Source organism: Sebastes umbrosus, chromosome 2 (genome assembly GCF_015220745.1).
Source record: "Sebastes umbrosus isolate fSebUmb1 chromosome 2, fSebUmb1.pri, whole genome shotgun sequence".
NCBI lineage: Eukaryota > Metazoa > Chordata > Actinopteri > Perciformes > Sebastidae > Sebastes > Sebastes umbrosus.
This window is the reverse complement of record NC_051270.1, coordinates 22,951,628-22,972,336: the sequence shown is the minus strand read 5'-3', so window position 1 is coordinate 22,972,336 and position 20,709 is coordinate 22,951,628. Positions and strand designations below refer to the sequence as shown.

Genomic DNA, 20,709 nt, shown 5'->3' with positions numbered 1-20,709 from the left:
GAGAATCCCTGTTGTTCACAGTGTAAGCAGCGGCCAATCACAGTGTTTAAACCTTTCCTCAACGAGCTATAGCTCCACTCCTACTCTGTATGCAATTCGTCACAGTGACAACCAGGCAGTTTGAAGATAGACAGAAAATATCTGCACATTTATCAACATTCATATAAGAAAGAACTTGTAATATGCAAGACAAAAACAAAACAGGAAAGATTATAATGAGAAGCTGGATTTAAAATCAGTATGTGCGTTCTGTCTGATCTGTTTCCTTGTTTAATGAGGTTAGCGCACTGCTATGTTTAAAGCAGCTGGGACCGATCTAGAGTGAACTGTATGTTATTTGGAGCTGAAGCAGCTGGATATGACCTGTGAAAGTCCCAATTAAAATGACTGGACCTACATTAACATGCATTGCTGGAGGGTGCCCTACATGCTCTGATGGATCAACAAGCACTTGACACCACTTCCAAGACTCAGCAAATGCAGGAGGAGGCGGATTGGGATAAAGCTTAGTTTGATTGAAATCTTTGATTCAGGCAGTACACAAAGGAAAGGAGGGAATAGATTAGGATGGTAAAACTGCACTCGTGGTCTTTTTTGTATTTTTTTGGCACTGAAACTGCAAATTTGGAGGAGATTGTCTATTTCATGTTGTCTCAAGGCCCTGTTTGGTATTTGCTGGTGTTACATAATAGAGACTCAGGATGCACATCATTGGTTTTGAATGAGTGTAGTTTTATCTCAAATCACCCTGAGTGACTCAGCCAACAAGTATTTTAAAATTTCATGATTAAGTCACTCAAAATCTCAGCAAACTGTTACCAGTGAGGATCATTAAAGGGTAGCTTCAGATCTTTTCAAGAGTATCTTAACACAACACTCTCGAGCCATATGTACATTGACAGAGATAGGGGTCATCCCTCCTCTCCATGCTGCCTGAGAAGTGCCTTTGTAGTGCAACTACACATACAGCCGATATGAAGAGGAGGAATGATTACAGCGACCAACTTCCCTCTCAATTATTAGGTCAGACTTGAAAGATGAATATAGGTACATGGACCTTTTTACAATCAACTCTGTTTTGCAGATAGCACACAGTGAGTCATAGTCGATCACATTGTTTTTGTGACATCGATTAAGATAGTTGTGCTTACGTCTGTTGTTAACGGAGACATAAGTAGTGTTTAAAGCTTGCATCAGTGAACTATAGCTCCACTCCCACTCTGTATACAACTCTTCACAGTGACAACCGGGTAGTTTGAAGATATACAGAAAGTATCTGCACATACTTATAACATTCGTCAGCATGCTTATGGTGTGTCAAGTCAAAAGATTGCGTAAAATAATAAGTTCACTCAACTGTAGCCGACGACACATCACAAATGGGACTGGGAATGTTCTGCCATCTTTGTCGTATTTTAAACATCTTCTCATTCATCTGTAGAGGACAGAGGGCAATCTCCGGGTCTGAAAAATGAAGCCAATGCTGAAGTGCCTTAGCCTTGCATTCTCTCTAATAGCCAGCAGGGGGCGACTCCTCTGGTTGCAAAAAGAAGTCTGATTGTGTAGAAGTCAATGAGAAAATGAGCCTACTTCACTTGATTTATTACCTCAGTAAACATTGTAAACATGAGTTAATGGTCTCAATCGCTAGTTTCAAGTCTTCTTCAATACAGCATGATGTTCATTTAGTAAATTATGGTCCCATTTAGAGTCAAATAGACGATAAAGCAGAGTATGCTTTAGCCAGTGGCTACCTTGTGATTGACAGGTCGCTACCATGGCGTCCGGTCTGGGAGTTGTGTTTTCTTCTTAGAACTTTAACCCTTTCACAGTGTGTTTTCAGTTCATGAAAGTTAATTGTAACACTTTGGTCGCTTTCAAATGGGGTCATATTTACCGTGTTTACGAGATGGGTCCATATGAACGCCCCCCTCTTGTGGAAAGTTTATGAAAGCTCTGAGTTCACGAGTTGTGACGTGTTTGTTGACGTTGTCAAAAATGGCGGAGCCCATGGAAGTTAATTTTCGGTGCATAATAAGTTAATATTTTATGTTTCTGTTATTTAGCCTACCATTATAAATATAAATGGGGTGGACAAAATAATAGAAACACCTGTCAATGTAACGCAGTACAGTTCTACAGTACCACAAACTGCAGTCTCCAGAATGACCATACAGTTGAATCAACGCCTTTGTAAAACAAACAAACCTGAACATTATAAATTTTATCTAGGTGTTCCTAATAAACTGAGTTTATAATCTCAAACTGTGAAAATAAACAGGTACAATGTGTTCAAATGAGAAAAATCTGTATCACTGTTCTTGATCTCTTCTACCAAAGAACCTGTATTATCAGTTATTTAGAGGTTTGTACAAAGCAGTGCAGCAGTGAACTCTGGGCTGCCAGCAAGACGAGGAGAGACACTGAAGGTTTAGGTGCAGCTAATCCTGCGGCTTCAGCAGCAGCACAGATGCGGTGTAAAGCAGGAACTATCCTAGCTGGAGTCCAACTCACTGCCCTGGGCGCTCATGTAAAGACTCATGGTTAGATTGTTGTCTTCACAATTCACCCTCAGTGCAGTGTGTGTGTGCTTGTGTGTTTATGTGTATATGTCTGCATTTATTAATGAACACGTGTTTGTTTACTGCTGTATTTGTGTAGTAGAACAGGCTGTGCTGATACTGAACTCTTGACACTGTTTATGTGGACTGCACATAATGTTATACATATGCAATACACTGTATTATACTTTCATAGGCATCAATTCTCAAATGAATCATAAATGGATTCATTTGTTTTTGTTTCCTCCACCAAGGCCGAAAGCCTAGGAAGGAGGTTATGTTTTCACCAGCGTTGGTTGGTTTGTTGGTTTATTGGTTTGTTGGTTTGTTGGTTTGTTGGTTTGTCTGTTTGGACGATTTTTTGGAGGGGTGGGGTGTGGCACAATGAACAATCCATTAGATTTTGGTGGCGATCCGGATCATGATACGGCTTCGGGAATTTTCTTTAATAACTCCGCTCAGCCTGTGCATTGACACCACAGGCTTTAAGACATGCGCAGTGTAACTGATGACGCGTACATGAAACCTGCCTTGGCGGAGGTCTGCGCTCTCCGAGTGCACTTCTAGTGTTTATATATACATTTATCCTTCCTGCCTCCACTTCATTTGAAATATTCCTGTTCTGAGACATTCGGCTGTCAGACTGAACCATATAAATGTGGTTCAATTTAAAGTTTGAGTATAATAACCATGCACATTCAGACCTGATCTATATTTTGTTGGCAGTGCCAGGATGCTTCGGGCCATCATGAATCACAGCCACGCCAGCATGTGTTAAACCTAACCAGCTTTAGTGTCTCCATGACAGGATTACCACATCAAATGTGAGGGCAGTCTCCTGCAGTGGCATCCTGGTGGTACGGACCCTTTCATGTCCTGTTAAGACCCCAGGCTTCACTGTATGCACTCTCCCAAATCCCCAGTGTAGCTATGACACGATGAGGGTCAAGTGTGTGTCTGTGCGTGTGCACTTTTCTTTTCTTGGCTATTACTGGTGTCCATGTGTACTTAAAATGTAAATGAGTTACAAGGGCTTCAACTGTAACCGGAGGGTCAGGAATAAATAAATAGGATGAGAATAACATTTTTTTTTATGGTTCTCAGAATCATGAATTTGTAGAAACCAGAAGAAAAGAACAAAGCATCCAAGTGCTTACTGTGACTTATTGTAACCAGTGGTGGCATTTGTATGGCCATTCATTTTGTCTATGTGGACACCTTTAAGGGCGCTTTTGGGGATTTTTCTTCGTCAGACAGCAGGGAGTGCAGTAGGAGCTGTAGGTGGGAAAGTGGCAATTGTAGCAGTTAGTAGAAATCCACTATGCCGCATTGGGATTATAATTCTACAATAGGATTATCACGGATCCAATACTAATGTAGCAAATCCAGTATAAGAAGTCCAATAAAATAAGTCCATGAAATGGGTGTAAGAGATGAATCCATTAAAATATGTAAATCCAATGTACAATTTTAAAATCATTCAGTTTTGTCATGTTTTAGAGTCCAGGACTCCAGGTAGGTGGGATCTGGATAAAGGGGAAAGGGTGAGTGGTCCTTAATGAACCACAAGGTTGAACCACTCCATTTTCCCTTTTCCTAAATTCATTTTTAAATCTCAGCGAGGGATAACTTTCAGAGCAACAGCTGGCACATGCAGATGTGTAACATTTAAATATTTAGCATAATGGGAAGTAGATATATAACTTGTCAAATTCTCAGCACCCTCAAGAAGCAGAGTTAATTTATACTGTATGAGGTGTTTACTCTATTCAGCAACGGCTTTGTTGAATGAACCACAGGCTACTGTGGCCTGCAGCCAAAGCCAAGATAAAGAAATGTTGCTGCTCACTGGGTTATTACCTCAGGCTTGGTAGAGCTAACCTGATAGCTCCCACTCTCTCTCAGCTGTCTCTCCACCAGCCTCAAACAGCAGATTGAGTCCCACATCCTGAACTAACCACAGCCACAAAGCCCGCTGCTCCAACATGCAGAGTGCCGCCGTGATGTACAGCTGACATGACAGGTTTTAACTCCTTCATGGATACATGTATGTTGACTAAAGATCTGAACCCATAACAGTAAAGTACTGTAAATGTAAGTTGTTTTATTTTTTAAAGAAAACACTTACAACTCCCTATCGCGAATCCCATCCCCCGACTGTTCATAGCTTAGCAACCGTAACTAGGCACAGCAGGTCTGTCAAGCTTTGGATTTTTGTTTGGTGCTGTGGTAAGAGTGATATCTGGCATTTTAAGAGTTTGGAGAAAAAGTGTAAGGAATGGATCAATCTGTGTGTTTGCCTGCGTTAACATTAACTGCAAACATTAGCATACCAGGCTAACTATCTTAATACCTACAGTGTTGCTGCCCATTCTCATTCCCAGGGTGTCAAATACCGATGCTTTGTCACGGCCGTCGGCGTGTGATACCGCAGCACAAGGCACCCTTTAGCGCCAGTATGAGACGCACCAGGCTTTCCATTAGCAAACCCATCTGCAGCAAGAGTAAATACTCAGAGAAAGTGCGCCGGGAGTGTGGTGACGTAGTTTAAAGAGTGAAAAGACACACTAAGGGTGGGCAGGAGTGGAGGTGGACGGGTCCAACAAACACAAGGCTTTCATCCAGGAGACCGCTGTGCGTTAAGTTCACTTTCACGTTTCAATCAGCTGTTCGTTCGTGTCCCGTGTTCACAACTTTCAGTTTAATTTTCACTTTACAAACGGTAGTAGTTTCCTAAACCTAACTATAGTGGTTTTGATGTCAAAACCTAAAGTGATGCCAAGGGGCGTGACAAAGCGACAGTATGTGACGAGTTGGGATGAGAGCGCGTTGAGTATTTACCTATTTACCAAAGCCAAAGAGCATTTTATTAGCTAATTATTTTGTAAGGATACCAGGCTACGTTACAAACATCCCCATTCAGAACTGACACATCCACAGATACAACAGTATATCAGAGTTTTGTGTAATGTTAGTGACTCTGTCCTGCTCTTTTTTTGGCTTTGGGAAGTTAGCACTCCAACAACTCCAGCCAAACCCGTTACCTGAGATAGTATCATGCTTCCCAGCGATTAGTCCTCATCCTCAAAACCCTCTGTCCTGTATATGTAAAGCAAATATGGTTAAGGATCAGTGGGCTACCTCCGGGGTCTGAGAAGTGAAGCCAATGCGGAAATGCCTTAAACTTGCATTATTTCTAATAGCCAGCAGGGGGCGACTCCTCTGGTTGCAAGAAGTCTTGTGTAGAAGTCTGATTGTATAGAAGTCTATGAGAAAATGACCCTACTTCTCACTTGATTTATTACCTCAGTAAACATTGTGAACATGAGATTAGAATACAAACAATACAGCTATAATTTAACATCCTTACTATACCTTACAATACTGTAATAGTAGGGCTGACTGTCTAGCTTCCAAAAATCTTTATTTCCTTGTCTTGTACTTGGACCATCGACTGCAGAGGATTCTGACTTTTTGCTTGCTACAGAACATGCAGCTTCAGCCTCAATCTTGTAGCAATCATGTGCATATTTGCATTTACATGGTTCTCTTTTTAAATCGAGTCAGCTGGAGACAGAGTCTTCAGGCTACTCACAAATAAATGTAAAGCTAGCTAGTACAGCTGCTAAAATCTGCAGGCAAACATTCGTCATTTCAGCCGATAAAATCAATGTTTGTCATTTGTTAGAAATGAGAGGCTGCTTTTGTTTACTTCTGTGTGAAATCAAAGACTCATTGTTTCAAGAATTACTACGAATTTAAATTGTAAATCTGCCCCCGTTAGCTGTAAATGTAGAATCATACTGTTATGTCCTAAAGCTCTATAGGGGCCTAAATATGTTTGCAATACATTTGAGTGCATTTTTTCTGTAGATATTCTCATCCACATCACTGATGAAAATCTGTGATAAAACAGGAGCTCTGATACAACACATTAACTCTAAGAAGTCACACTTCAACACTGTTCCTGCTCTGTTAATAGGTTGCATGTGTAAAAAGATACCCAGAACAATTACCACTGGTGAAATTTGTATGAAACCTAATCTGCTAACACAATGTGCAAATGATAACATGTATTAATCCCTGAACTGTTTGAAATATGCAGTACATCTGGCAAAGTGTGCAGAATATAGAGGGAGGATATGTGAATAGATTCATGCGTTAAACACATCTATTCAGAGACAGTTTGCCTGTCGGAGAGAATTCGCTGCAGTTAAGTGTGATGTAAAATTCTGCTGTAGTCTCAACCTTGTTATGATAGACTGACACAACAACCATAACTCAACATCCACTTTGTAGTTTATTTTTCTGGAACTTTCAACCTTATCGCAGAGTCTTCATCAGAAGATTGAGTCTTTTTAGTTGTCATGGAAATGGATCTATTGACGTGCAAGCTCAATAGCTGATTTTATGATTCTGATTTTATCGATAGCACTTTTTAGGACTTCTCGTCCATGTTGTCTTAAAAGTGAAGCATCAGATTTCATTATTGCCTTTGGAAATAATATTAAACAGAATAATTCAAATTTAAGGTCCACTAACTTTTATAAATATTGTATCACTACTAAACTCGCATAACGTTGAATGATCCAGAAAAAGCTAGTAAGCAGACCTTGAGTTGTTTTTGTCAGATATTAAATATTTGTATATTAATATTTGTAAAAAAAAAAATAATGATAATAATGAAAGCTGCAGTAGGGGCATTTTATGGATTAACATTTATTTACAATTAATTGAAAAAAACATATATTGCTACAAATGAGCAGGTTGATATGAATCAAAATCTTAGATAAATTGAAAGCTATATTTTGTATATTTTGCTTCAAGAAAAAAACTTTCAACCAATGAAGAGAGGCGTGAGGTTAAAGGCCCTAACTTGTGTCAATCACTCCTCGCTAGTTAAATAAAGCGGGGGCAGCTGTGGCTCAGAGGGTAGAGCGGGTCGCCCACCAATCAGTAGGTCGGAGGTTCAATCCCTGGCTACTCTAGTCCACATGTGTCCTTGAGCAAGATACTGAAACCCAAATTACTCCCGACGGCTGTGCCATCAGATGAGAATGAGTATTTAGATTAGATCCTGATGGGCAGGTTGGCACCTTGCATGGCAGCCTCTGCCATCAGTGTATGAATGTGTGTGTGAACGGGTGAATGCTGACATGTAGTGTAAAGCGCCTTGAGTGGTCGGAAGACTAGAAAGGCACTATGAGCAAATATATTTACAATTTAAAGGCTTTGGAGTCGGAGAAGTGCAGTTCGTTGTGTTTGTTTTATATTTCTGGATGTTTTATTTGTTTCTGCCACAGTACTGTGCCTACAACTGAGTCCTGAATGAACTCTTTCGACAACCACGTGAGGTTCAAATACTTTAGCCAGGGCAGATAACTTCTACACAGAGCAATAATTATTAACATCACAGGGTTTCTTCTCTATAGTTGAGGTCAAATCTATCAATATATGTTTGATAGATTGTCAACTTGGCTGTAGTATCACTAAGATTAAGAATAGAGGCATTGGGCTTTGCATTAAATCAGATGTTGTTTTTGAAATATTTGGCTGTAAATTGTATGAGACAGATATTTAGCAGTCAGAGCTTTTCAGAGCCGGGAAGAATTCAGCAGCTGAAATTGGTTCAAGTCCAAAACAATTTAAAGAAAAAATGCAACGCTGTTGAAAGCGATAGAATTTCACAGAGAAGGTTGTGACTCATCAACCATGGTCTTTCTTGCCAAAATATATTTTAAAACACACCTACACACACACACACACACACACACACACACACACAATGAATACATCACCTGGTTGTCTAACACAAGGCTCTTTGTGTTATAGGTGCAGGATTTAATATCTGTTGATTTTGTTCCTGTTGTTTTGAGATTTTAAGCAGAAAGTTGCCTGCGTTCTTATTGTTGTTGAGGCTTTTTTTTATGTAGCTGTTTCCCCTTGTTACCAGTCTTTATGCTAAGCTAAGCTAGCAGACTGCTGGCTTTAGATTCATACGTAAAGAATGGACATAAGGCTGGTATCAATCTTCTCATTTAAAGGGATAGTTTGGGTGTTTTGAAGTGGGGTTGTATGAGGTACTTATCCATAGTAGGTGTATTACTTACAGTAGATGACGTTCGGCACGTCCCCAGTTTTGGAGAAACAGACAGAAGTAGCAGCACCGGAGCAAAGCAATACAGTGCTTTGGACGGGGCCAGCAAAATTATCTATGTTCTCTCCAACGCCAGCAGGCTCATATGTCAAAAACAGTGTAGATAAGCTTCACTTTCAGTTCAGTTCGCCGTCGGGAAAGAGAAGGAAATGACTGTCTGATGGCAAGATACAGCGGTGAAGATATTCTAAATATAGCGTACAATTAGACGGATATTGAATTTTTTAGGTGAGCCTTTCTTTTAGGTGGCTGAAGTACGTTTTGCTGCTGCCCCTGTCCACAGCACTGTATTTCTTTTCTCCAGTGTAGGTACTCCTGTCTCTTTCTCCAAACTGGTGGCGGGCCAATCAACATTTTAGCAATACGCCAACCTCACTTCAAAACACCCGAACTATGCCTTTATCTCTCGGCAAGAAAATATTCTTCCCACCTTTAAGTGTAAAAATCTTGAATAGGATCACATTATTCTGTGTGAATTGGTGTTCATGCTGTATGTCATCTTGCTCTCCTGTAACAGCAGAATAGTACTTGTTAAAGACAGGTAAGTTTGTTATAAATATGAACACATACTTATCCAACATATTTACACATATGGCACATATTTAAAATGTGTATGTGCCTTAATGAATATCTTACTTTATAATCAGATCAGTTTTTTTTTTTGTTTGTTTTTCTGCTTATTTGCTGGTCACTCGCTCAAACTTCTTGCTCAGTCCAGATGGAATCAGTTGGGGGTGACCGCTCATGCCAAATATCAAATTCAAAGCCCCAAGTCTGTACTGTATGAATCAGAGATGAACACAATATGGACAGAAGTGGACAAGAAGCAAAATGGAAAGAAAAAGAGCCCCTGGCAGCCTGGACGGTACTTCTGTCCTTATGGAATAAATGAACAGACGGGGTTGTGCAACTACATACACTTCTGCAGCCGCATGAAAGTTTAAAATCACAATGTGTCACACTCCTATACAGAGATGGAGCTATAGGAATCTGCTGTATGTGTGTTTGTTTTTTGTCTTTTTTTTTTAAGTTTCTAGAGCATTTATCACTGACTTTTTTTCCTTTTTTTCTCTTCGTAAAACTTGTCTTTTTTTATTTTTCCTGATTTTATTTTCCAAAATGATTTTTTTTAAGTTGTTTTAAACCTGCAGTAGGTAGAATATTTTTGGCATCATTTGGGCAAAAAATCCATAATAACATTTCAGCATATTGTAATGCATGTGCTCTGAGCGATAACTACACTTCTGCATCTCCTCATGGCTCTGTTTTCAGGCTTTAAAAAATCTAGCCCGTGACGGGAGACTTTGGCCAATCAATAGGCATTACAGTAACAGAATATTGATTCATATTTGATCAGCGCTGCCTAGTTTGACCGTTTAATCAGAGTTTGCGAGTGATTGTCAGCTGCTCATAGACGGCAGACTCCAGATCAGCTCTGTTTTCCTCCAGTCTGTAAAATCTTGCAGATGTCATTAGGAGCACCGGAGGACACAGAGGCACATGATTTTTTTCAGATTAACTGTCTCATGTACTACTGTCAGGATATAGGGACCGTTTTATGAAAATATATATATTTTTTAATCTTATTTGCTTCATTTCTACCCACTGCAGCTTTAACCAAAACTAGTAGAATCATTTAATATTCCGAGTACTGCACAAGTTGTACTTCTGTGTTACAGTCGATTCACTTCTCACTCTGACTTCTCAGGCTTTCAAATACTAAATTATCAACCCTAATATATTAAATTTCTGTTTTGGCCCATGGCAGGTGATTGACATCAAAGAGAAGTTGAAGGAGTCCAAGAGGTTCTGGTCCAACCTGCCAGATGACATCTGTGCCAAGGGCAAGCTCACCGAGTCTGACGAGGATCAGTGCTGGAACAGCCACACGAAGGGCAGGTGAGGACTTCTGCTCCTCTTTATAACCACAGCAAAGTCACCCCGCTCTACGGTTATCACATTTTGCCTGCCAGGGATTAAAATAACCACACTGTGTTCCCAGATTAACACTCTCTCTGTAAGTACAATGGTTGGTGCTTATATGGAGAACTCCTATATAAGCTGCGAAGCTCTAATACCCTGAGGACTGCGGAGTTTCCAACACCCCTTATCGCCGCTGCAGCGTGTAGAGTGTCGGCGAGCCGTACAGTTGAATGGCCAGTGAGTTGTTTTCTCTGACAGTGAACTAGAGACGCTGGCAGAGGAAATATATCACCCCATCACTTTGGCCCTCTCCAAGTAACAAAATCACCAGATGGTGCAATAAAAGACATGTTAATTCTCTTGTTTGTGCCAGTAACATTTTTAAGCATCACTCTAAATCTGGAAGGTAAATTGATTGCCCAGAGATGATGAAATGTCACTACAAGTCATGTTAGGAGTGTGTTATGAAATCATTGGATTCTTCTTTTACTTGAACACAAACTATGCACACTTCATTTTGTATAAAACTTATCAGATGAAATACAAAATTGAATGGTTAACACACATGCACAAGTGTAAAAACATTGGCTGGAATTAAATGATCACCTTCCTGGTGAGCATAGGTTGTCTTTCTCATGTAATGCATTATTTTAATTGCACAGCAGTTACATTGTTTTTGATTTATTATAGTAAAAAAAATAAATAAATAAAGTAGTCATTTGTGGGCATTAGGCACATTAAGGGCTCTCTGTAGCAAAGTGCAACCACTCCCGACATGAAATTAACTATTGAGCCTGATTACACACTTGTGCTTTGCCTGATTTAAGCAGCCGTCGTTAGAAAGAGTAGCTCTTGTGAATCGGCTTAATTTCAGTTGGTCTACTTTGTGAGTTCTCAGCCTGTTATACCGAGATCATAAGATATTCACACATGTTCCACGATTTCTATAGATCAGGGATCGGCAACCTTTTTGGTATGAATTGCCATTTTTATATTTCCTTGTTAATCAGTGTGCCATATCAACATTAAGGTTGTTGTTGTAGTTTAATTATGACACCACATCAAAATTTAAATATCTAACGAATCTGTAATGTCATTATATCCATATAGGCAACGTTCATAACAACATTTTAAAAAATAATGTTCTCCCATAATCAGGATATTTCTATATGAGAGCACTATACATGAAGGGCTACCATCCGTATGATAACACCCGCATCTGAATTGAAATCATTTACCCCACCAACTTTACACCAATCTTGTTCATCAGCAATAAACTTAAATTCTGAGAAGAAGGCAACGAGTACTAGCCAATCAGAGACAGAGTAGGGCGGGTCTTCCCGGAAAAAATCAATCAAATTACTGTAAATAACAGGATGCGCAACTCCTAATGGCTGTGAAAGAGGTCAGTTGGCATGCTGATGAGAGGGCACTTCAACATTTCCATACAACACTCTTGCATACTAATTGCTACAGTAGTGTGTCGTTGTTTAAGCTACCGCATGGCTAAGGTTGCCTACCCCTGATGTAGATAATCTATGTTTAGTGTTGTGGAGAAAGCAAGGATGCAAAGTATCTGTCAAACACACTTCAGTAAGTGAAGAGAGTGACACAATGGCTGCGACACAATGGCTGCACAAGGGGCTGATCCTGCATGACAACAACTGATTGCACTGGTGACAGAGAGAGCACAACACAACAATTTAAGGAAACGCATATAAGTGAACAAAACACGAGTAGGCTAAATGAAGAGAACATCGTCACCAACACATATGCTGCATATGAATAAAACACAAGCCAATTAAATATACATGGCACAAATAGACATGTTTTATTCATTTGAAGCTATTTGTGTTTTAAATGTGAGGTGCGTTTTGTAAAAACTTCCGTCTATTAGCATATGTTTTCTTAAGCTGCAGTGTGTTGAGCTCAGTGGGCAACACGGAGGTGCCTTAAACTTAACTTAAACATTCTTTCTAATGAGAAAATGAGCCTACTTCTCACTTGATTTATTACCTCAGTAAACATTGTAAACATGAGTTTATGGTCTCAATCTCTAGTTTCAAGTCTTCTTCAATACAGCATGATGTTCATTTAGTATATTATGGTCCCATTTAGAGTCAAATAGACCATAAAGCAGGTTTTACTTTAGGGCGTGGCTACCTTGTGATTGACAGGTCGCTATCACGGCGTTGTCCGGTCTGGGTGTTGTCCGTGTTTTCATCTTATAACTTTAACCCTTTCACAGTGTGTTTTCAGTTCATAAAGTTAGATGCAACATTTGGTCGCCTAAGTACTGTACGTCTTATTCAGCATTTGGTTGTACTTAGCTCCACCCTCTTGTGTCACTTCTGGTTGCAAAAAAACAAGATGGTGACGGACAAAATGCTGAACTCAACGCTTCAAAACAGCAGTCCACAAACCAATGGGTGATGTCACGGCGACTACGTCCACTTCTTCTATACAGTCTATGCTATTAGCATATGTTTTCTGAAGTTGCAGTGTGTTGAGCTCTATCGGCCACAATATAGTAGCTGCTTGATAGCTTCATTTACACGATTTGTAGAGACTGCACTACTTTTATTTTTCACAATATTTTGAAGGCAAACCATAGTGAAATCAAGCAAAAATCATATATTCTGTGTGTTGTGTTATAAATTATCTACTAAACCCTATGATACATAAACCAGAAGTTTTGTAATACATCTAGAAAATGTTGCCATAAAGGCCCATTTTAAGGGATACTACATGGAGATTTTAGATGATTCAAGTTTTTACTGTGTCATTGTGTCCAGATATTTCCCTGAAGTGGTGAAGGAGGGTCTAACCAACCAGGTGAGCAACCCAGAGGTGGATGTGGATATCACCAGGCCTGACACACTGATACGACAGCAGATCATGGCTCTACGTGTCATGACCAACAAGCTAAAGAACGCCTACAACGGGAATGACATCTACTTCCAGGACTCAAGTAAGTTGTACAATCTCTCGGGTGTGTGCAAGTGCAGGTGGAGACAAGATAATAATAATAATTTGAAGTAAAATACAGAGAGAAAAGTTTATTTATTGGTTTCTGTCACTGCATAATGTTTTTGATTTGGACCACAACACACACACAGATTGCCCCGCAGAAATATAAACTGTACCGAAATAAGTTCTCGGGTGTCATTCATGAGCAACTCGTGATAGAAATCCATGCGATGCATCAGTGTTGCACTGAGGCAAGACTGACATTATTAGGAGAATAAATAGCTGTAGGTATGGTGACAGAGACAATGATAGACAGCCAAGGCTATGTTTGGGAAGATGTACATCTCCAATGCTGCCGTGACAGAAACCATTCTTTCTTCCTGATTATGTGGATCCCATTCAGCTGACAAGATGGAAGATACTCTGAGCTTCAAATAAAATGTGTGGCTGCACACATTTGTGTGTGACTACTGCCACGAACGTTTGTAGCTCAACTCCATTTTTGTTGCTGTCATGTTTGTGAGGAGTGGTGGTGTCTTCTTCCACGCCAGAAACAAAGTACTGCAGCAACTACATTTGCTGCGTAGCTTAATATCTCACACAAGCAGGTTGCATAAGAACAAAGTAAACTCTATGCCATGCTACTGTACTATGCTTTGTTAGGGGAAATATCCTTCCTTCCTTTTGCACACACTGCTATTCACAACCACCATTTTTGGCCATTTTCAATCATGCAAAACCTATTTTTTTGCTTTGTCACCTTTAAAGGCCCGATCGCATATTCACTTTTGACGAGAAGAAATTTTGCAGTGAAGTCAATTAATTTTAATAAAATCTCCCCAAAAGGCTTATTCAATCACAATTGTCACTGACAATCTGGGCCTGTGAGGTTTTGAAACATTATAAAATATTATTTCCCTCACAGTTTTTCCACAGCGATCTTACCCTGACTCTTACATTGAAGAAAGATTCATGTATTACTGTATTTTAACCGAATAAGACTTTATATGCGTGAATTAGTTTCCAAGTTCTAATCTAGTCTGTTTCAACATACAAATTAAAAGAAAGGCATGTATATATATATATATATATATATATAAGTAAACTGAATGTAACAGTTTGAACCAGCAACTGACTAAACCTAACAGTGTTACAACCATAGACTGTATATATCCCATACATCCCAATGTACAGAGCCAAAATATCCCGGACACAGGAGCTGCCATCTTGAGATTTTGACGTCATTAGGAGCCAGAGTGTGCGCAGTAGTGATCGGGGGGCTGGAGTCGTGGTATCGAAGTCCCGTCCACAAACCCGCCCGAGCTAATCACAAGGCGAGCACGGCCGCAGCTTGCTAGCGTGAGCCACCTAGCTGCTACGTTAGCACCACGGTAGCTGTTTGGCTAGAAAGACACAACAACTAACCGAAATATCTCTATAACTATATTTATGATCAAATTGACACATGTTCTATTACACAGACTCGTGATGGTTATGGAAAGTTTAAGGTAAATCTCCTCTCTCGTCCAAATCTACTACTTCACTCAGAGCAGCTTTCAATCATGACGTCTCACCGTCTTTTTCTAGCATTAAATAACTAATTAAAACCAAACTTATCAGAAAAATGAACACTTGAACATACATCAGCGTGATAAAAACTATTTAAAATGACGGAAACAATCTTTGTGAAAAATGTATTTGACGTGTATTTTGACGTTTTAGTTTGGCCCATGTCCCATCCGCTAGCATGGAGGGGGGCGGATTTATTAGCGATACTGCAGCCAGCCACCAGGGGGCGATCAAGATGTTTTGGCTTCTGGGAGCTGTAATGTCGTCCATCTTTATATACCGTCTATGGTTATGACGGTAATGTGATCACTTCCTGATGTGCATACAGAACTGTATTTGGATGGTGACGCTCAGCTTAGAAAAAAAGTTAATGAAATAAAAATCAATTAAAAAAATGCAGCAAATCTTTGAACTGAATTAAACGACTCAAATCAGCAAAATGATATAGCCACCTATGTCACTCGGATGTACGGATGAGTTTCATTGTTCCACTTTCTGGTGTGACCAGGGCTTCCTCACTTTGCCATGGACCAAACTAATAGCTGCTTGTGAAAATATTATTTTTGTGTAAATTTTAATGTGTGTGCTTTTGTTGCTGCAGGTGACGAGGGCAGTAGTTCTGGCAGTGGCAGCGGCTGCTCCGACGGCTGCACAACAGAGTTTGTTTTTGTTGGAACAGAGGCTCCTGTGATCGGAGCCGACAGAAGTGATGAACGCGCAGCAGCAGCCGCGGGCAAGTCGTTCTGCCGCGGCCCCTCCCTACTGCTGGTGATGGGCGCCCTCACACTCCCACTCTGGGCAATGAAGACTCAATGGAGATAATACACGAGTGTGGCCTGATCACTGACTTTTATACTGTTACTATACGTACAGTACAGTATGTCTAACAGCAAGTTCTACTGCTGTTCCCTCACTGGACATGTAGAACCTCCTGGAAACCTGTCGAGAATGGCTTACTGTGTGGTATGGTAGGACTGGAAGTGAGTGCAGCGCTGCATCCTGCTCGTCCCCCAAAGAATGCTCGGTGCCATCACTGAACCAGCTTTCACATCTCCGAAAAAAAGAAAATGTGGTGTTTTCTCATTATTCTAAAGTGGATTTTAAAGAACATACTTCTCTTTTAGAAAGTGAAAACCATCTGATCTGATTTTTCAGATAAAGGGGAATTTATTTTTATTTTCCTTTGTATGATGAAGTTATGAGACAACACGCATTTTGTCCTATTAGTCTTTTCCCCCTCAGACAGAAGTCTTACTGTGTGCATGCGTGTAAATGATGTTAACTGACAAAACCTTTTTTTTTCCTTTTTTTTTTAATGCAGGCTACACAGTTTGGGATTGGTTGGTGCAGGATTGTACAGCGCTAGCAGTTCACCTGGTTTCCCGTTTGGTCATATCAGTGTGGCTTCAGGAAGCAGCAGTTCTTACAGCCACTTTATAGTTGCACATTTAATTATCTCTGAGAAAGTGCTAATGTACTGCACTAAGAGAACTACTTTGCACAGATTATTTTTGTCGGCTTCATAAGTTTATAAAGCTAGAGGAAACATCCACCCCATAGAGACAGAAGATCTATATTTTCAGATCATTTAACTGTATTGTACTTCTAAACAGTTGCAGTATGTATTTCACTGGAAGATACTGTAATGTAATCTTACTGCTTTAGTTAATGGCTACATTTTTTATAAATGTATTATTTGTTTTTACAAGTTATTTGGTCACCTGTAAAATTAAAAAAAACAGGAGAGTTTTCGCAACAACACTAAGCCATTATGCTACAATTGCCTGCTAACGATATTCAGTTACCTGATTTACTCTCTTCTGTTTGGGTACTTATCATGCACTTAAACAGTTCTGCTTTCCTTTTTATTTTTCAGAGAACTCAGAGTATATTAGTGATATTAGGTATCCGCTAATGACATTTTCATTTATTTTCTTGGCTCCCATGCTTTAATTATTTATGGTTATGATTTATATTGTATGTTTTTATTACTTGTTTATATTACATAATTACTCCTGTAAGCTCAGCCCTCTGACAGGCTCTGCAGGTTCACCCACTCGCATCTTATGGAGCACCACGCTGAAGTTCGCATGTTGTTGTTTGGCCAATCAGAACAGACCCACCACCCCTACAGGCTACAGGTTATACAAGTGTTCATGTTTTCTTAAGAAGCATGTACAATGTCAGCAACACAAAAAGAAGTAGGTTGCCAAGGCTAGAGGGCCCTGACTGTACTCTTGAAGCCCAGACATACCAAACCGACATCAGAGAACTAGCAGTGATGAAGGCCGACTGTTGCGTTGCTTCACGTCGCCTTTGTCTTTGCCAAAAAGTTGCGCCCAAACACACCGGAAAGACTACAGCCGACGGCCAGTTAGCACGTACGTCTTGCGCCTGCGTGAGATGAAATAACTCCGCCAGCAGATAGCGGTAGTCTGTATTCGTCATTGAAAAAGGGAAACTGGAAGACCGAGGACTGCTGATATACAAGCCGTTGTTATGATACGTACATGAAACAAAGCTGCGTTTGCCGCCCATTTTAACACCACTCTCACTCACCACATAGCTTCATTCCAGATGGCAATGTTGTTGTGAAAATATCCGTGTGTTGGAATGATCAGATGAGATCAAGATGAAAAATGAGAACAGCCTTCTGTGTTTTTCCTCTTGACTTTACTCGTTGGCTTGCTTTGCTCACGTTCGTTTCTCTTCTCGTGCACTGATTCTGATACTGTTTAAGCTGAACAGCCAATCAGAATGATTTCTCTCACCGACGGGCTCCGCCGCCGATTCAACATGCTGAATCGGCCGAAAAAATCAGACATGGGCAGACTAGAGCCGACGGTGCGGGAAACACCACAAAAAATAGTCCGACAGACGCTAACTGACGTCTCCAAACTGGCTGACGGAGGACCGTCGGCTTGGTGTGTCAGTGCCATTAGAACTAGGGTTACTATTCATAACCTTCATTCTATTTCTCAGCAGTCTTCGACCTCAAACTGGCTCTGGAGGGAGCAAGGCACATAGTTTGCACTCCTCCAACTCGATGGACGTGACCTCAGGTAACACAGAAAAAGGAGGTTCCAGAAATGTTGCAGGCAAACAAACAAATAAAACAAAGGGACAATCGTTTGCTGCTGCACAAAAGAGGGCATTTAAGGCTACCACCCTCATGCTAGAGTGTGCCTGGAGGATCCAATCCCATCAGCTCATAAGCACCTGAAAGTAAGTCTCATCTCTCAACAGGGGCCTTCCCAAAACCCATCGCTGTGACATATTAACAGCTGCTGTGAGCATCTCAAAGAGGCTGCACGTTTCACAGAGCATACTAAAGCAAGCATGGGACACAAGAGTGAAAATAGCATCAAGCTTCAACCGTCAAGACCTGAATAAATATCTGAAGTTCTTCGGCACAAATTACATGTGGGGGTGAAATGTAGTACTAGAGTAGCCTGATATCTGCATTGCCAAAGTTTGCAGCAGCAACATGGTTGTCTTCGCAGACAGCGTCCTCAGGAAGTTCTCCCCTCAGTGGGCTCACATGACTCACAAGAGAGACCCCAATCACCACAGGAACTCCCACTGCCGAACAGATGGGAAAACATTTGACCTCCGTCGCCTCACTCCCCGCAGAAAACCGCTTTAAGCGAAGGTGACTGAACAGCAGCCTCCTTCTAAGACCAGCATGACACAATTAAATCACTGGTGCGTAAACCTTAATTGTGGAAGGCGACAGGCCTCTATCCAAGCGAAGCCTGAGGAAAGACAACACTGATCTGATCAACAAGGTCCCCCCCAATGCCACAGCTGGTCAGTGTAGTAAACCAAAGCAGGGAGGGACAGACGGACTTCAATCATTTTCATTAATTTGTTGTTTTATGTACATTTTCAATTTGTGCATAAAAAACCCTGAGTGGATATGCAGGAAATTTGGGAGAGAAAAAAAACTTGAAATATTGCAAAAAAAGGATTTACTCTGGCCTGAGGTGTATAGAGAAAAACTAAATGTTACAAATGCTATACAAACAGACTTGGCGTATAAATGACGTACATAAAGCACATGTGCCCAACTTATAATATTTACATGACATTAGTGGATGGAACCATGCATTCATTAGCATTGTCTTTTGCAGATATTCTGGATATTCAGTTAAAATTTGCACCTCATTTGGATGAAAAGGTGACTAGAGGAGGGGAAATATATATATATATATATATATATATATATACAGTATATATATATATATATATATATAAGATAACCTGAGAAATATAAATATCAATACCAGTATCACAGCTGTGACACAGTCACCAAGGAAGACAGCAGATCAGCAGTAATAAAAATCATTAAAGGAATTATCCAAACAAAAACACTAGGGCTGTCAATCGATTAAAATATTTAATCGCGATTAATCGCATGATTGTCCATAGTTAATCGTGATTAATTCGCAAATTAATCATACTTTTTTTTTTATCTGTTCAAAATGTACCTTAAAGGGAGATTTGTCAAGTAGTTAATACTCTTATCAACATGGGAGTGGACAAATATTCAAATATATATATGTATATATATATATATATATACTGTATATTTATCATTGGAATTCAATTAACGGCACAAAACAATGACAAATGTTGTCCAGAAACCCTCACGGGTACTGCATTAAGCATAAAAAATATGCTCAAATCATAAAATGGCAAACTCAAGCCCAGCAGGCAACAACAGCTGTCAGTGTGTCAGAGTGCTGACTTGACTATGACTTGCCCCAAACTGCATGTGATTATCATAAAGTGGGCATGTCTGTAAAGGGGAGACTCGTGGGTACCCATAGAACCCATTTTCATTCACATATGTTGAGGTCAGAGGTCAAGGGACCCCTTTGAAAATGGGCATGACAGTTTTTCCTCCCCAAAATTTAGCGTAAGTTTGGAGCGTTATTTAGCCTCCTTTTGCAACAAGCTAGTATGACATCGTTGACACTGAGCCTTCTACATTCTCTGAAGGCGGTCCGTCGGATTTTGAAGAGGTTAGTTAAAAATAGCATGTTTCATTAATGCGTTAAAGAATTTTTTGCCGTTAAAACGTAGAGTCAGAGCCCTCTGACCTCGCGCTATTATCGTGTGAACTTTGACAGCCCTAAAAAACACAGTCCAGGTAGCTAAGAGGAAGCCGAGAAGGTCTTACAGAATGGAAGGGAACAAAGAAAACACAGGTACTCTGTACTTCTATCAGCAAAGCCAGGCAGCAGAATTGGGAGATAACCACCAAGAACATAATCCGCACAAAAATGGTCACTAGTGAGAGACTTCCTCACATCCCATTCCTTGCTGAAAAGCGTATATGGAGTGGTTCTGGCCACATACGCCACGGTGATACTGGAGCAAGAGGGAGAGGCAGCCATCTTCATCTTCATCGTATTCATCTCATTGGTACTGTTGCTCTTTCAGTCACAATGGGAAAGATCTTGGTTGTTGAATCTGTTCTGATTGGCCAACAAAGTGCATGCACATTTCAGTGCCTACTGCCGG

General features: G+C 40.3%; 1 protein-coding gene across 2 annotated transcripts in view; it reads left to right on the top strand.

Moving 5' to 3' along the window:
* gpc6a (glypican 6a) overlaps positions 1-17,646 on the top strand; it is a 169,172-nt gene extending 151,526 nt beyond the window's left edge. For both annotated transcript variants that reach the window (XM_037751508.1, XM_037751513.1), the window contains 3 exons: positions 10,487-10,617; positions 13,437-13,612; positions 15,782-17,646. In XM_037751508.1, the coding sequence (XP_037607436.1) occupies positions 10,487-10,617; positions 13,437-13,612; positions 15,782-16,002 (528 nt within the window). In that variant the 3' untranslated portion in view covers positions 16,003-17,646. The remainder of the gene's footprint in view (positions 1-10,486; positions 10,618-13,436; positions 13,613-15,781) is intronic.
* Positions 17,647-20,709: the final 3,063 nt, after the last annotated feature.